This window comes from Muntiacus reevesi, chromosome 20 (assembly GCF_963930625.1).
Source record: "Muntiacus reevesi chromosome 20, mMunRee1.1, whole genome shotgun sequence".
In the NCBI taxonomy this organism is placed as follows: domain Eukaryota; kingdom Metazoa; phylum Chordata; class Mammalia; order Artiodactyla; family Cervidae; genus Muntiacus; species Muntiacus reevesi.
The window spans coordinates 18,392,888-18,409,564 of NC_089268.1; the positions used below are offsets into that span (position 1 = coordinate 18,392,888).

General features: G+C 52.7%; 3 protein-coding genes across 8 annotated transcripts in view; 2 read left to right on the forward strand and 1 right to left on the reverse strand.

The window, feature by feature from the left end:
- PPP2R5D (protein phosphatase 2 regulatory subunit B'delta) overlaps positions 1 to 1,631 on the forward strand; it is a 22,812-nt gene extending 21,181 nt beyond the window's left edge. Inside the window, exons 14-16 of the mRNA XM_065911886.1 lie at positions 88 to 160; positions 287 to 403; positions 533 to 1,631. Coding sequence (XP_065767958.1) covers positions 88 to 160; positions 287 to 403; positions 533 to 670 — 328 coding nt within the window. The 3' untranslated portion in view covers positions 671 to 1,631. The remainder of the gene's footprint in view (positions 1 to 87; positions 161 to 286; positions 404 to 532) is intronic.
- On the reverse strand, positions 1,613 to 5,473 carry MEA1 (male-enhanced antigen 1). 4 transcript variants are annotated; one of them, XM_065911892.1, is made up of 5 exons: positions 5,186 to 5,473; positions 3,466 to 3,617; positions 2,505 to 2,784; positions 2,317 to 2,419; positions 1,613 to 2,007 (listed from the first exon to the last, which is right to left on the reverse strand). In XM_065911892.1, exons 3-5 carry the CDS (start codon positions 2,772 to 2,774, stop codon positions 1,856 to 1,858), a joined length of 525 nt encoding a protein of 174 aa, XP_065767964.1. In that variant the 5' UTR covers positions 2,775 to 2,784; positions 3,466 to 3,617; positions 5,186 to 5,473; the 3' UTR covers positions 1,613 to 1,855. The 4 variants fall into 4 exon arrangements, with proteins under 4 accessions (XP_065767964.1, XP_065767966.1, XP_065767963.1 ...); XM_065911894.1 differs by lacking the exon at positions 3,466 to 3,617; XM_065911891.1 differs by lacking the exons at positions 3,466 to 3,617; positions 5,186 to 5,473 and adding an exon at positions 3,274 to 3,368.
- Positions 3,603 to 15,432, forward strand: KLHDC3 (kelch domain containing 3). Of its 3 annotated transcripts, XM_065911890.1 has the most exons (15): positions 3,603 to 3,747; positions 5,898 to 6,109; positions 6,313 to 6,489; positions 6,643 to 6,758; positions 6,942 to 7,013; positions 7,122 to 7,335; positions 7,415 to 7,501; positions 7,650 to 7,758; positions 7,897 to 7,970; positions 12,149 to 12,296; positions 12,432 to 12,498; positions 12,576 to 12,680; positions 13,202 to 13,276; positions 13,361 to 13,478; positions 14,053 to 15,432. In XM_065911890.1, the coding sequence occupies exons 2-15, from the start codon at positions 5,956 to 5,958 to the stop codon at positions 14,187 to 14,189; spliced, it is 1,653 nt and encodes a 550-aa protein (XP_065767962.1). In that variant the 5' UTR covers positions 3,603 to 3,747; positions 5,898 to 5,955; the 3' UTR covers positions 14,190 to 15,432. The 3 variants fall into 3 exon arrangements, with proteins under 3 accessions (XP_065767962.1, XP_065767960.1, XP_065767961.1); XM_065911888.1 differs by lacking the exons at positions 12,149 to 12,296; positions 12,432 to 12,498; positions 12,576 to 12,680; ... (1 more) ...; positions 13,361 to 13,478; positions 14,053 to 15,432 and adding exons at positions 8,095 to 8,173; positions 9,282 to 9,915 and having other exon boundaries at positions 3,607 to 3,747; XM_065911889.1 differs by lacking the exons at positions 3,603 to 3,747; positions 5,898 to 6,109; positions 6,313 to 6,489; ... (4 more) ...; positions 7,650 to 7,758; positions 7,897 to 7,970 and adding an exon at positions 9,349 to 10,340.
- The last annotated feature ends 1,245 nt before the right edge of the window (positions 15,433 to 16,677 follow it).

Below are 16,677 nucleotides of genomic sequence, written 5' to 3' on the forward strand. Positions count from 1 at the left end.
CTCTCCTGGGGGGTGTTCATCTTCCACACCCAGCCCCCCTGCTTCTCTCTCAAGCCCATCCAAATCCTGTCTTTGCTCCCACCCCAGGGGCCGGTTTCGAATGAAGGAGAGAGAAGAGATGTGGCAAAAGATTGAGGAGCTGGCCCGACTTAATCCCCAGGTGAGCTGGTTCTGCCATCGCCCTGCACCAAGAGGTCCCCGACTGGGGGTGGGGGAGGGACGTTTGAGGAGGACGGGGAAGCGGACAGGGTGGCTCTGGCCACTTGCCTGGCTCCTTTCCTCCCAGTATCCCATGTTCCGAGCGCCTCCCCCTCTGCCTCCCGTGTACTCGATGGAGACTGAGACCCCCACGGCAGAGGACATCCAGCTTCTGAAGAGGACGGTGGAGACAGAGGCCGTGCAGGTAGGAGCACAAAGACAAGACAGCCCTGGGAGGGAGAGGAGGCCGGAGCTGCAGAGCTGAGGGCTAAGGGGAGGAAAAAGGTGGGGTTACTTGGTTGTCATGTCCCGCCCTCTGCACATCCACACACAGATGCTGAAGGACATCAAGAAGGAGAAAGTGCTGCTCCGGCGGAAATCCGAGCTGCCCCAGGATGTGTACACCATCAAGGCGCTGGAGGCGCACAAGCGGGCAGAAGAGTTCCTAACTGCCAGCCAGGAGACCCTCTGACCTCCTCGCCTCCCGCCGCAAGGCCATGGCCCACTCGGCCCTGGGACGCTGCCCCAGCCCTCCTCCACCCTCTGCTCCCCACTGGCTGACTTGGGGCAAGGCAGGGCCTCTCTGCTCTGGGAAGGGGGTGGGACGCGGCCCTGGAAGCAGGGGCACCCAGAGTGGCCCCTCTTCTCCCCCAAAGGTGTTCATGCCTCCCTGCGCCTAGTACAGACAGGCTGGGCACAGCGGTGCTTGGCGCTCAGATGATGACATGGGGATGCCTGGCCCCCTCCTGCTCCTCACCCCACAGCTACCTGAGGCTGCTCTGAGAAATACACATGGGAATAATGTGCTCCTCTCCCCCTCAGGCCCAGGTGCCGCCTCGTCGTCTCCCTCCCCTTCAAGCCTGTAGGGGGCAGCAGGAGACGATTCTCACCAAAGTTATGTCAAGCCCCACTGTCCCCAGGAGTGAATTAGCCGGAGGGGAGCCAACCCCCAACGGCCCAAATAGGCCCAAATAGGCCCCCAGCCCCAGAGGCGTGCAGGCTGATGGGGCTGCATTATTTCCTCTTACCCCCTGCCTGACCGAGATATCGTGGGAGGGCAAAAGGAGAAAAGCATAGGCTCTGGACCACAGCTGATGAATAGAGGGCCCAAAGGGACGGAGAGAAGGGGATGAACAGACACCCGACCCTATGCCCCTCTCCGACGAGCAGCAACCCTGGGATCACGGACATGGAAGGGACCACCCCGGGGCTGACTGCTTTCCTGTGCTGTTGGTCCCCAAAGCTAAGAAGGAAGCAGGGAGCAGTGCTCCAAGCATGGCTCCCCCCAGCACCTATTTATTTCCTTGTTTGTGTTGATGCTGGGCAGGTCCTCATTTGTCCCTTTAAGGTACCTTGGAGGGGTGAGGGGCTGGGGAGGGCCAGACCCAGGTTCCAAGGGCACAGGCAGTGCAGCTTTTGGCTGTGTACATAGGGTGCTTTATTCGCCACAGAGTGATACATACTAAGGTGGGTTGGGCTTGGGCTGATGTCCCCATATGTACAGAACTGAATAAAGTGGGTCTCTGAGAAGAAGTCTGATTTGCCTTGATGTGGAGGGGAGCCGGGGAGGATGGAGATGGAGTGACAACCAGGATATGTTCAGTCCTGTGCTGGTTCTGGCCTGGAATGCAGGGAGTTATGGCAGCTCTCAGGGTGGTCACTTCCAGGCAGGGGCAGCCTGCCGCGCTTGGAGGGCCTTCTGTACCACATCTTCCCACTGGGCATCTGATATCTCACGAGCCCAGGCAGGAACCCCTGGTGCAGGCAGGCTTATGCCGGCCATCGTCCTTTTCACCAGCTCTACATGTTCTGAAATCACAGGCAGAGACCAGTTAGTGGGTAGGAACGATGGGACCAGCTCCCCTCTCCATTCGTTGAATTAACTCAGAGATTCTGGACTAGTAAGGTCACTGAATTTGTCTGGTTATTCCTAGGGAAGCCTGCACATCCTCCAAGTCTAAAAGAATAGCATTTCACCTGGATTCTGAAGTCCACAGAATCTTAGATTACAAACTATTCATTTAGGAGCAGGATGTTCCTCTGAGACGTCCCTCTATTGGCATTAGCCAGTCCCCTTCTTCCATAATTATGCCAGAGTAAAAGAATGATCTTTTTTACCTGGGTCCATGGGAATAGAGCTGTGGTTGTTCAATGCTGTAGCTCCCTGCTCATCTTCGTCCTCACTTTCTAGCGGTGGGTCGGGCAAATGAAGCCCCAGGGCCTGCATAACCGGAGAAGACAGTTCAGGGTCAGTTCTTCAGGGACTTCAGCTCCACCTGCTCAGGAACAATGCCTCCTCCACATACCTGGATCCGATCCTGGATATCAGCCACTACATCTTCTCCATCCCCCACTGGTGCTAGTTCCACCTCCTCTTGTTCAGGATCTTGGTTCAGAGGCTGGTAGGAGTAGCCAGCTGGTCCTGCCCCTGTTTCCTCTTGTTCTTCCTCTGGTTCCTCACTGCTCCAATCCCCAGTGCCTTCCGTGGGGCCCTGATGTGGCCCGAGTTCCTCAGTCTGATTGGGGAAGATACGTTCAGGACCCATGGTGTCTCCCCCTAGAACTACTGCTGCCATCGGGCAGGGGCTGCAAGAACAGGGAGGCAGGAGAACACGGACTGGATGAAATTAAATCCACCTTCAGCCTCTCAACCAGCTCCTGGTGTTCTCCTGCTAAAGTCCACAAACATTTAAACGCCTCGAGTTTCCTGCACTCCATACCACCCAGCCTGTCCTGGCCCCTCACCTCTTAAACCCACTCTTATCCCTAATCGAGGCCCACCCGCCTTTCTCTGCCAATTCTTAAATAGCAGCCCAACCGGAGGCCATGCCACCTCCCAAAAGACACCCCTTCGAGAACGTCCCCTCCCCCCAATCCACTTAGGAACTCCGGGTCGCCAAACAAGATACCTCGGACTAGGCATACCCGCCCCCTTCTCTCCCCTCCAAGGGCGTCCCCTCTGTACCGCCTGACAAACGCCCTTCGGGCCCCTGGGGCTCCCTTCAAATGGCCCGAGTTGCGGCGTTCCCCACCCGCCCCACCGATTCTCCGCAGTGGTGTTTCCGCGCGCCTTACCCGCTCAGAGCCCGCGACCGAACCCGCACCTTCACTTCCGGCGAGGGAGGATGTGCGCGGGGGGGGGGGGGGGGGGGCCGGGTGCCCAGACTTCCAGCCCCGCCCCACGCTAGTGATTGACGGGAGCTTGGACGAAGAGCCCGCCCCTTGCCCCGCCTCCACCACCTTCTCCCAGACCCAGGACTACATTACCCAGTAAAGCCCGGGATCTTTGACACGTATCTGCAGACCGCCTCCTCTGGCCACTGCCCACTCTTCGGCAGCTCCAGGCCCACCGGAATCCCGTGGACTACAAGTCCCGGTACGCTTCGAGCAGTCAGCTCGGACTGCACGTGCGCCTCCAGCTGCCCGCCGGAAGGACACAGGCTGGCTGTGTTTATCTCGTTGGGGACGGAGTCGTCGGTTGGCGCGCAACGGGTTCTAGGCTGCAGGCAGCGCGAGGACCCGCGGCCCCGCCCCGGCCCGGCCTGGCAGGTAGCCCGGGGTGGGCCGAGGGACAAAGAAAATTGTAGGGGCTGGGGACGCCCCTGCCTAGCGCTGGGGTCTTGGGGGAGGGGCCTGAGAGTGATGCGGTGGGGGCTGGGAGGGAGCTGCGGGATGATGGGAAAGGAAAGTGTTAATGGGGAGAGAAAGGCCAGGGGAGGGTGGTGAGGGAACCGGTGGGGGACACCTGGTAGCTGCAGGAGGCCCTGAAGGAAACTGGGAAGAAGATCGGGTTATGAAGGGAACTGGGAGGCTGAAGATAATGGAAGAGAAGGGCGGGGGTGTCTGGCGTTGTGGGGGAGGGGAGGTTGGGATGACTGGAAGGCGACAGGGAGAGCGTCATATACAGGGAGGAATATCTCAGGCGGAAAGGGGTCAATGAATATTAGCTTTTTTTCCCCCCTTAGTGGAAGAGCAAAAATGAAGGGCTGTCACTGTGAAGCTTGGAGTTGTAGGGGAAGGAAGAAGGAAAAAAAAATGCAGAGCTCTCAGGAGATCAAGAAGGGCCAGAAACTGGGAGTGAAAATTGCATGAGAATAGGAGGGGAGGGCAGGTTCGTGAGAGGGATTGAAGATGCTTGAGAATGCGGCAGTGATGGAGGATGGGAGAGACCGGGAATAAGAGGAGCCTCTGAGACCCTGGGGGCTTGTTCTCCCTGAGCTTTTGTTTTTTTGGAGGAGAAGCCATGGGGTTTTTCCTCCACCTTTGCACGGAATCGCTTCTCTCTTGCCCTCTGAATGCTCTACCTTGATCTAGCTGAAGGGGAAGGTGGAGTCTATGAGGGAAGATGAAGGTCTCCCATTCTTAAGCCCATCAACCTCCTTCCTATCTGTTCCCCTAAGCTCAGATCCAAGAGCTTTTGGATTGAGAACAGGAGTAAGGAAGTGAGAGTGGTTTCCTGCTGGGGCTATTTCAGGTTTGGCAGAGTAGCTATTTAAAGCATGGGGTTGGGGGTTGAGGGAGGTTGGGTAAGGGTGGAGGACTGGCAAGCCAGCTGAAGCCCATATGTCTTTCTTGCGAGGGGCCGCCATACTTGAGCTTTTTGGGTGCCTGAGGTTCTGCCTGGCGCTTCCCTCTCCAGGGCTTCTTGAACAGGGAGCAGATGATCCACCCAAACCTATCAGGTGCCGTAGGAGACCTGCCTGATAGAGCCTTCAAATGTACCCATTATCACTAGGTTGGCGGGTTGTCTTTAAGAGACCATGGCTTCTCATGCCTGGATCTTTTTCTTGTCCTGGCCAAGAGCATTTTTGCTCTCCTTTTCCTTTCCATTGCACACCCCTACCCCTCTCCTGTTTCAGGGACCCAAATAGGAGAAGAACTGCTAGAAACAGCTTGTTCTCTATCACAGTGGGCAAGTTGGGCAAATGGCAAGAGGAGAAAACGCCTCCTCCCCACCCCCACGCCTCAGTCCCCAGCAGACACATACCTTTCTGGCTTAAGTTCTTGGCAGGATACCAGGTACAGCTGTCAAAGGGACTCCTCGTGTCCATGAGGGGCCCTAGATGACCCCGATGACAACTGCTCAGCTTGACAAGCGCCCCTGAAGAGGGGCTAGCCATCCATGGAGGTTCCTGTCCTGGATCAATCCCACCCCATCCTGGATCGAGGGACCGTTCCACTCTAAAAGCCTAAAAGCTTTTCTGCGTGGAGGCACTCATGCCAGCTTTCAATGGACAGTCTGGGGCTGGCTGGGCTATTAATAGCTCTGAGTATTTTGAGATCCCTCTCCCCACCTCAGAGCACAGAGATTCTTAGAGAGGTGGCAGTAAGCAGAGCAGGGCCAGGGAGACAAGAGAACTCACTGACCTGGGAAGAGGGCTCAGAAGCTTGGGCCAGGCCAGGGAACAGGGTACAGCCTCCATGGGGAGGGGCGACCATGCTGAGCCCTAGTTCAGCAGTCTGAGCTGGTAGGCAGGTCAGAGCGGCCCCTCCCTTCGCTGTTGGAGAACACAGGGCCAGGGCTAGCTCCTTGACCTCGGCGGCTCCCCTGGGGCAGAGCCAGCCACCTGAGCTGCGGAGGGGTGGTGTGGGAGGGCCACCAGGGTGACACTTATGGGCAAGGGCTAGTCCGGGGCAGAGTCACGGTGAGCCAGGCAGAGGCCCCGCCTGAGGAGCCCGCGGCCCCAACTTGTGTGCAGGTAGCGGAGGCAGCAGGCCGTGCCGGGGGGGCATGTTGCTGTAACCGAGGCCCAGGGGATGTTACGGTGGACAGTGCACCTAGAGGGCGGGCCCCGCAGGGTGAACCATGCCGCTGTGGCCGTGGGGCACCGGGTATACTCCTTCGGGGGTTACTGCTCAGGCGAAGACTATGAGACGCTGCGCCAGATTGATGTGCACATCTTCAACGCCGGTAAGCAAGCTCGGGGACCGCCCCTGGGTGCCCGCATCGGGGAGGGCGGTGGGTGCCCCACATCAGGGAGCGCAGGGGGTGGCTGAGTGAGGTTCGGTGGTGGTTCCCCATGGCCAAAGAGGGTGGGGGAAACCAACGTGGTTGGGGAACAGGTGGACGGCCTGAAGGGAGGCTCCCAGGGCTAAGCAGAGCTGTGCCCGCAGTGTCCTTGCGTTGGACAAAGCTGCCCCCGGTGAGGCCCGCCGCCCGCGGGCAGGCTCCCGTGGTACCCTACATGCGGTATGGACACTCAACCGTCCTCATCGATGACACAGTCTTCCTTTGGGGCGGGCGGAATGACACCGAAGGGGCCTGCAATGTGCTCTATGCCTTTGACGTCAGTGAGTATGGGTCTCAAGAGTGGGTGTGTTCTGCCAGATGGTGCCTCAGGGGGCCTGGGAAGGGTGTGTGCTGAGGGGGCTGGGGGTGAGGTGCCCCTGAGTCTAGGAGGGAGGGTTAGCTTACTTACCAGGCCCACCCTCTGCCCTCTTCAGATACTCACAAGTGGTCAACACCCCGAGTGTCAGGAACGGTTCCTGGGGCCCGGGATGGACATTCGGCTTGTGTCCTGGGCAAGACCATGTACATTTTTGGGGGCTACGAGCAGCTGGTAGGTCTGGAAGCAACCAGAGGTTTAGGGTGGGGATGAGGAGGAGGAAGGGAAATTGAAGGTGGTGGAATGGGAGGCTTTGGTTTGCTTGCAGGTTCTGAGGTGAGGGGCTTGGAGGGTGGGGGAGTGACCCCTGCCCCTCTCTTTTATTCCTTCCTTCACTTCCTTTCTCATCCCTATCAGGCCGACTGCTTTTCCAATGACATCCACAAGCTGGATACCAGCACCATGACGTGGACCCTGATCTGTACAAAGGTCTGCCCTTTTACCTCTCTTCCAGACACCCATCCTCAATTTAAGAAACCATAGGGAGCTCAAACTGAAAGCTGACCCCTTCTCCGTGCCATCTTTGCTCCTGCCCAGGGCAACCCCGCACGCTGGAGGGACTTCCACTCAGCCACAATGCTGGGCAGTCACATGTATGTCTTTGGGGGCCGGGCCGACCGTTTTGGGCCATTCCATTCCAACAATGAGATTTACTGCAACCGCATCCGTGTCTTTGACACGAGGACTGAAGCCTGGCTGGACTGTCCACCCACCCCAGTGCTACCCGAGGGGCGCCGGAGCCACTCAGCCTGTGAGTGTCTGTTAGGTCCCTGTGAGTCCCTGTCCCCCCGCATCGCTCCCACACTATTGACACACCTCTCTCCTCCCAGTTGGCTACAACGGGGAGCTGTACATTTTTGGTGGCTATAACGCAAGGCTGAACCGGCACTTCCATGACCTCTGGAAGTTTAATCCTGGTAAAGAGCACTGCCTTTAAGGGGGAAGGAACAGGGTGCCATGGAGGTGGGGTGTAAAAGAAAAGAATAATCCTGAGTAGGTGAGGGGTGGAGTGGGGAGGATATCTGGACCAGCAGGCACTGAACTTCCATTTAAACTTCTCTTCAGTGTCGTTTACCTGGAAGAAGATTGAACCGAAGGGCAAGGGGCCATGTCCCCGCCGGCGCCAGTGCTGCTGTATTGTTGGTGACAAGATTGTCCTCTTTGGGGGCACCAGGTCAGGAGGAGAGAAGGGGGGGCTTCAGGAAGGGCCAGAGCCCTTGGGAGTCAAATGACTCCCATGGGAGACATTTGAGCAAGAGAGTCTCGTGGGTAGCCTTTGCTCCGTCCTTCATTTCTCTTTTTGATCCTACAGTCCGTCTCCAGAGGAAGGTCTGGGGGATGAATTCGACCTCATAGATCATTCTGACTTACACATTTTGGACTTCAGTAAGTACACTTATTCCCAAAGTGCTTCTGCCATCAGGGTCCCTGTCTTTGGATGGTGATATCCAGGACTGGACCCTTTCCTTGGCTTTGACCATGTCCCTCTCCCATAATTGCTCCTTTAAAGGCCCTAGTCTGAAGACTCTGTGCAAACTGGCTGTGATTCAGTACAACCTGGACCAGTCCTGTTTGCCCCATGACATCAGGTACAGTGAATGGTTGGAAGGGAGGGATTAGTTGAGGGTGAGTGGGCAGCACAGGCATGACCTGATTGACTCAGTCTAAGTGTGGAGGAGAGAGAAGATTTTGTTCTGTAGTCTACTTGTGCAGAGGGTGCTGGAAGAAAATATAATAAAACTGTCAGTTGAATAAATTATAGCGAAAAAAATCCAGTTTTCAAACCAAGCTCAGAAGCATCACTTCCTGAGACCTGAGCTTATACAATTATTTCTGTTAATGTGCTGAAAAAGTTTGATTAAATCTTAGAACCTGAGAAAAAAGACAAGTTTAGGAGTCTCTGGATCACATCAATTCCAGAAATAAGGGCGGTTTTTTCTAGCCACTTTGAATTCTATTCTTAGGTCTAAATCAAGCACTGGAAGCTACTTTGTATATAATTGTACTCTTCTGGATCATTCTGTGACACTTTCCTCTCCTTGTATCAATTCAGCTTAACTCCTCTTGCTGAGGTTCTATGTGTTCAGTATTCAGTATTGATACTCAGGTGATAGAGGATACAAGGCTGAACAGGTGGGTCCCAGGTTGGCCCAGGACTGACACATGTCTCAAGTGCCTAATACCAAGTAGACTGCAGCTTTGGTTTAAGGAGGTACTTGGTGAAATTTTGTAGAATGACCACTGTTAAAAAGAGAGGAACTGAATCTTAATATGGTGGGATGGGTGGGTGGGGGCTTTATGAGGATGGGAGTTGAGAACAAAACCCCGCATTCCTGGTGGGAGGAGGGGCTTCCTGGTTGGATCTGAGCAGAGGAGGAATGGTAGGTTGGGAAGTTTCATTGAGACGTATACATAGATGGTTTTCTCCAGGTGTTGGGTGTAAGACTATTGATAGATAAACAAAAACAGGAAGTCCACAGCTGCTTGCAGGTGGATGAGTGGGTGGTAGTGGATTTGGTGGTGGGTGGGACCTGATTGTTAAACCTAACAGGGCTGTAAGGAAGAGGTGGCTGTGGGTGGCTGAACTTTAGAAAGTTGAAGGGACTGGTGTGTTCATTGCTCTGTTTGAGCAATTCTGGATTTGGGGACGGAGGCTCCCGCTTCTCTACTTTCTGCCTGTCAATTTTGGCCTTCCAGGTGGGAGCTGAATGCCATGACCACCAACAGCAATATCAGTCGCCCCATCGTCTCCTCCCATGGGTAGGAGGATGTCTCTGCCACCTTCCTTCCTGAGCCTGCTGTTGTCTTCACTGCCCCTGCCCATCTCTTCCCCCGCCTGCCCCTTTGAACCTTGGACTTGGTATACCTCCGCGTGGAGTTGTTGGACTAGAGGTGTTTTCTGTGCTGTGAACTTAGTGGGGAGCTGTAGCAGGAAGGGCTAGGTCCCTTCCTCCTTGGGCCGAGGGCCCCTTCCCCTTGGTGCTCTGTCCCGTTCACCTCCCTCCAACTGCTCCTGGGTTCTGCTCTGCCCCAGGTCAGCCACAGGCTGCTGGGAAGTGACGGGAATGGGAAGGAGGGAGAAGCAAGCAGTGTGTGAGCCTCAGGAGCTTCCCCTCCCCACTCCCTTTTCCACCTGTTCCCCCCTGCTTGAGCCATGGGCATTGATTGCGAGCTGAAAGGATTTGCAGCTGTTGGCATGAAATCTCCTTCTCCCTGACCTGGGGAGGCGAGGACCAGCAGATAATCCCATCCTTCCTTGAGCTGTTGCTGTACCCTGACACTCTCAGCCAGCTCAAATTTTATACAAACGAATTAAAAATCTCCAAACGTGTGATCTCTTTTTTGTGGAACACGACAGGGATGGCAGGAGTGTACAGTGGGGGCAGGGTGCTGAGGCTCTGGCTTCTCGGCCAAGAGCATTAGGAAACCAAATACCACCACGACCTGGCCGGAGTTTCTCCGGTGTGGAGTGTAGCGCGACGTTTTGTCGATGGGTCGCCCTTTTCCACGTAGGGAGGGTACCCCGGCCGCCCACCACAACCCGCTCGGCCCCGCCCAGTGGTGGGCGGGATCTGCGCTGCTGACGCCAAGCCTTCCGGAAGGGGCCGGGCGGGAGCCTCCGTGGCGGAAGTAACGACATTAGTCTTCGGTACGCCGCTCGAGCCATGCCGAGAGCAAGGTCCCGTGGCGGGGCGGCTGCAGGATCTCCCAGCAGGGCTCAGGATGGCGGAGAGGACGATGGGGGCCTGCAGAATGGTGAGGTCACGGTGCCGGGACGAGGGGCAGCGCTGAGGGCCGGGAGAGGGGCTCCGCGTCTGGTGCGGGCTCACCCTGAGATTGCCAAGTTGTCTGAAAGACGCAGACACCGGGAGCGCCCCCCAACGCACTAGAAAGTGGGGAGTGAGAGAGGATACTTATTGAGTAGTTTTTTAAACTACACAGAGGGTCTTTGGCAGGGAGAAAACTTATGTTCCAAAGCAGAGTCAGAAGGGCATTGATTATTGGGAAAGGCTTAGTAGGTGAAGATTCAACAAATTTCGCCGACGTTATTGAACATCTATTGTACGCTGGCATAGTTCTAGATGCTGGAGATACAACAGTGAATAAAGCAGCCCAAAACTCCTCTCATGAAGCTTACTTTTTGGAGGGTTAAAAAAAAAGCACGGAGACATAAGAAATTGCATATTTTTAAAGGATAAATTTTATGGTATGTGAATTTAGTATACTACAGTTTTTGAGAAAGGTGATTAGAGCTTTGACGAGAAAACGGGAGGGGTTATGGTTTTAAGTAATCACAGAAGGCCTCACTGAATAGGTGGCATTTGAGAAACCCTGCGAAGAAGGTGAGGGAGCAGGCAATATAGCTGGTGAAAGTGTTACAGGCAGGTGCAGAGGAACTGAGATGGGAGTATTCCTTCTTGCTTAGGAACTGCTTGGAGGCCAGTTGACTGGAGAGGAGTAGGAAAGAGAGTAGAAGAGATCAGAGACAAAATGGAATAGGTCACATGGGATCTTCAGGCTATTACAAAGCCTGGAGCTTTTAGTCTTGAGTAAGATGGAAGCCATTGGGGGAGTACTGAGTCTGGAGTAAGTGATCTAAAAATTATATATGTGGAAATGAGGTGGGAGTGATAAGATCAATTTGCCTCTTTTTTGGAAAGAAAACTATTTTATTAAAGAACTTAAAGTGAAAACTTCGTGTGTCTAGGAGCTTCCTTTTTAAAAAAACAGTTTTTATTGGAGTATAGGTGATTTACAATACTGTGTTAGTTTTAGGGGTACAGCACAGTGAATCAGTTAATACATATATCGACTTTTTTGAATTCTTTTCTGTATGGGTCATTACGGAGTATTGACTAGAGTTCCCTGTGCTATACAGTTGGTTCTTATTAGTTATCTCTTTTCTATATAATAGTTATATGTCAATCGCAGTCTGCCAATTTACCCCCTATCCCAGGTTTGCCTTTTAGGCACCTCTCCCATGGTCAGTGAACATGAACTTGGGCAAACTCAGAGAAACAGAGACAGGGAGGCCTGGCGTGCTGCAGTCCATGGGGTTGTAAAGAGTCAGACATGACTTAGCTGCTGAACACCAACAAGTGAGGCCGAAGTTGAGAGAGAGCTTTGAAAGCAGTGAGACTGGTGGTTGGGCGAGCAGTGAGGAGGCTAGAGCACTAAGTGAGGTGAGATGTTGAGCATAAACTGAACCAGAATAAGAGTAGCTGAGCAGCGAACAAAGGTCTTTGTGGGAAAACCTGTGAAAGAGAAATTTAAAAGAGAAGGGGAAAAAGAAGAGACTGTGGGTTAGTCCATCTCCAGCCTTGTATGTACACCTTCCTTAGCAAGGTGAGGCTCCAGATAGCTGGGACAATTGGGGTGTTAGGTGTCAGTGGAGCACCATTACAACCTGTGTTGCCTGGAGCCTGCAGCAATTGGTCTGAAGGGGATATTGGAAAGGGTCACTTACCTAAGGAAAGAGGATGGGACGATGTCTCTGCAGCAGTGGCAGATGCTGAGCTGAGTTGCAGTCCCCCTTCTCCCCAACCCGCACTTTCCTTTCACAGACACATCTCACATGTCATTTGAGGAGCTGTTGGAATTGCAGAGTCGAGTGGGTACTAAAGCCTACAAACAATTGGTAACAGGAAGCAACACTAAGAAGCAGAGTTCTAGACCACCTGTCCCAAAAGCATGTGTTGCAGATAAGCACAGGTGAGGAGCAAGGCCTTTCCCGGGAGTTGGGGGGAAAGACACCTACTTGAGTAGGTGTCTGCTTTCTCGGGTGGCAGGTGGGAGGCCTTTAACGAGACTGGAGTTCCCTTGAGCTGTCCTTCACTTTCTCCACAGGCCTCTGGAGATGTCAGCCAAGGTCCGGGTGCCATTTTTGCGACAGGTTGTCCCCGTCAGTAAGAAGGTGAGGAGGAGGCAGTGAGCCTTTTCTCCGTGAAAGGAGACGGAACTGTTCTCTTACATTCTCTGTTCTCTGCAAAGGTAGCCCGGGACCCCCGCTTTGATGATCTGTCAGGGGAGTATAATCCTGAGGTGTTCGATAAAACATATCAATTCCTAGATGACATCCGAGCCAGAGAGAAAGAGGTGAGTAGCATGGTTTGGAGAAAGAAGTGGCAACCTACTCCAGTATTCTTGCCTGGAGAATCCCAGGGATGGGGGAGCCTGGTGGGCTACAGTCCACGGGGTCGCAAAGAGTCGGACACGACTGAGCAACTTCACTCACTCACTCAGAAATAATAGTAGTAGGGAGTTGTTTATAACCATTCTCATATCCCTAATGAGACTGTGGGGTCTATGGGGTCACACAGAGTCGGACACGACTGAAGTGACTTAGCGGCGGCATGGTTTGTGGGGATTCCAGGAGGGACTGGAGCACAGGTTAGAGAGGCAGAGGGGAGCAGGGCGAATCAGTTTACTAGTTGTGTGATCACTGGCAAGATACTTAACCTCTTCACTTCAGTTTCCTTATCACAACAAGCTAATAGTTCCATTTCATAGTGTTAACGTGAGTTAATGTATGTGAACCTCTTAGAATGATGCTTGGCACAAAGTTTCAGCTAACATGTACAGAATGCTAACCATCATACTCATTTTCCAATGTGGAGCTGGTGAAAAAGCAACTGAAGAAGCACCGTTCAGGGGAGGAGCATGAGAAACTACAGCAGCTGCTTCAGCGAATGGTGAGAAGGTCAGAGTATGGGGTGGGAGGTGATTCACAGTCCCTGCTATTCACCTGTCTCACCCTTCTCATCTCGGCTCCTCAGGAGCAGCAAGAAACGGCACAGAAGGAGCGAAAGTGGCAGCAGGAGCTACGCCTGGCCTTGAAGCAGGAGCGGCGGGCTCAGGCCCAGCAAGGCCATCGGCCATACTTCCTGAAGAAATGTGAGTGGGGCACAACTATGACCCGCGAGTCACAGGGACAGAGATTGGGTGGCCATAGTGACTGGATACTGTGTTGGGGGTCCTGGAGCTGCCTAAGGGAGGCATGAAGGCTGGGAACCATGGTAATTTAGAGGAAAGTACACCTGGAGAAGGAAATGGCCACCCACTCCAGTATTCTTGCCTGGAGAATCCCATAGACAGAGGAGCCTGGTGGGCTACAGTCCATGGGGTCACAAAGAGTCGAACACGACTGAGCAACTTCACTCACTCATTAAGAAATAATAGTAGTAGGGAGTTGTTTATCACCATTCTCATATCCCTAATGAGACTGTGGGCAGGGAGTGTCACTTATCTTTGCCACACCCCCTCATATGTTGGGTTGGGCACAAAGAAGGAGCTCATGGTTGAATTGAGCAAGAGTGGAGTTGTGGAAGTCAGCTTGCTTTTACACGCCAGTGAACTCCTGACGAGTCACATATCCCTGCATAGTGGTTGAGAGTTACTGACCTGGGGCAAGGGGAGGCAGGGAGACTTCATCCTTTGCTTACTGACTTTCTTTCTCCTTGTCCTCTAGCTGAGCAGCGCCAGTTGGTCCTGGCTGAGAAGTTTAAGGAGCTGAAACGAAGCAAGAAGCTAGAGAGCTTCTTGAGTCGGAAGAGGCGGCGAAATGCAGGCAAGGACAGACGGCATCTCCCTTTGAGCAAAGAGTAGTAAGGAGCCGTGCTCAGCTCTGCTGCTGCCCCAGTGAGAAGTGCATCTGTGGGGACACCTTTGGGCTTGGCCTATTCTGGTTCTTTCCCATTCAAGGGCGAGGGTAACAGCTGCCTTGGAACTTGACTAGCTCAAAGATGACTCAAAGCCTCTTGGACTGCCTGAAGGCTGAAAAGGAAGAGCAGCTGAGCCTTCTGCCATGCCACACTTCCTCTGCTTGCATCTGGGTCATCGTCCTTGTGTCCTTCTCCCATCCTTGCCTTAATGATTCTGATATAGAAGGAAAAGGACCTTGAGGCTGGTTGAAGGCCATAGAGTCTGTGAGTGGCTCCCAGGACTGGGACTTCATGCAGGAGCCAGTTCATAAACATTTCTGTGTCTCATCTTTTTATCCTGCTGCTTTTGTGGGTAGCCTAGAACTACTGTTTCAGGGGCCACATGTGGGTGGGCAGTAAACCTAAGGGTCCTACAAAGTGGGAAGTCAGATCAAAGCCCCTTCCTCCTTCAGCCCGACAGATGACACCATCATTCACAGAGGAACCCAATCCCACAGCTCATCTTCTTAGCTTTGGTTTTGGATGCAAGGGGAGGTGGGAGGTGGGGACAGAAAGTGTCCCTGGTGATAGGTAAGTGCAGCTGGCTCTCAGTATTGTTTGGGTGGAGAATTCATACTGCCTGTGGACTGGGTTATTTTCACGCTACAGGTCAGTTTAAAGTGGTCTCTGGTTGGGAGTGCCTCCAGGTACCTGGCAGAAGCAAATGCATTCCTCTCTCTTTTTAAAATACTTATTTTGGTTGTGTTGCGTCTTAGTTGCTGTTCACAGGGTCTTTGTTTCAGCACGCAGATTCTTAGTTTCAATATGCAGAATCTTGTTTCCTGGCCAGGTCGAACTTGGGAGAGGGGAGTCTTAGCCCCTGGATCACCAGGGAATTCCCAAAATGCATTTCTCTCTTGAGGATTATACTTTAAACCCAGACTTCAAGGAATTCCTCCAGATAAAATTTCAAGGAATATGAGCTTACAGTGAAAACAAGGTACAAAAGGAAAAAAACACAACGCATAAGTAAGAGTCACTAGGAATAACAGGCAACAGAACCAGACCAGCAAAGTCTGAGAGTTTGGAAATGTAAAATACAAAAATATAAAATGTCTTATTTATGTTTAAAGAAGAGCTATGACTGATGAAAAAATGTATCAAAAAGAAAAAATTGGTTTGATTAAAAAAATTTTTTTAATGAAAAATACACTATTTGACATTAGAAACTTTATGGTTTAGCAGCAGATCAGGCACACCTAGAGGGAAGATGAAATGGAAGTAGATGTGAGGAAGCTACATAGATGGAGCTCAGGGACAGAGAAGTGAAAACTAAGGAAAGAGGTTAAAGTTGGAGGATAGAGTGAGGAGATGTGACACAAATCAAGAGTTCCAGAAGGAGAGAGGGTAATTTTCTATAGTTGATAATTTATAAATCCTAAGAATCAGGAAGATCAGTTAATCACAGACAGTGGAAGTTGGGAACCTAGATAAATAACAGAAACTACAGGACATGAGAAAGATTGACATCTAAGCAGCAGTTGTAGGAACTTTCTGATGGTCCAGTGTTAGGGACACAGCGACTCCAATTCAGGGGGCATGGGTTCCATCCCTGTTCTGGGAACTAGGATCGCACGTGATGCTGGTGGGGGGAGGGGGGCAAAAAAGTAGCAAAAGGCAGCCTGAAAGGAAGAGGTGGAGTTAGAGACTAAGACTTATTGCTTGACTGGGGGGAGAGGATGCAGTTCTGAGGGAAGAAATGCATAAAACGTGCTTCTCCAGTGGTGGTTAGATGAAGGCTGTAGCTACCAGGATGGTTGGCCTGGGCCAGAGGGAGTGAGGGAGCACTGCAGAGTCCCAGTTGTCACGTGAATCAATCCTAGTTTAATGCCAAAACCATGATTCTGGCTGACAAAAGAAAAAGACTATTGAACTACTTGGCTCATAGGAACACTAAGAAGACTGGAGAGAAGCTCCAAAAAGGAGTGAGGGATAAAGTCAAAGCAGTGAGAAGCACTCCAGGTCCTACTTTGGAACCAGAATCACTGAAGATGTCAGCACCTCCACCAAGGGTTCACTCCACTTCCCTCTGCTCTAGACTGAGACATTCCCAGCTGGGGCCTCTAGTCACCTGCCTGCAAGGGGGATGCTGGGAAAGCAAGTGTCTGGCCTTTCATGTGGTGGGAGGTGAGCTCTACCTTCTTTCTAGGTTTGTGGTAGGGTGTTTCCAAGCATGAGAAGGGGGTTCAGGTGAAGACTGGTTGAAAACTGATACATGTCCACCACAAGGCAGTATTGGCCCCCAAACCTCCAAACTGCTACATTCCCCCTTCAAGGAGGAGGCAGAGGAGATGTAGGAAAGCTCTGAGCTTCAGTTTGGGTTGGTTTGGTTGGTTTTGGTTTTTATTAACAGCTTTGTTGAGATACAATTCACATACCATATACTTTACCCA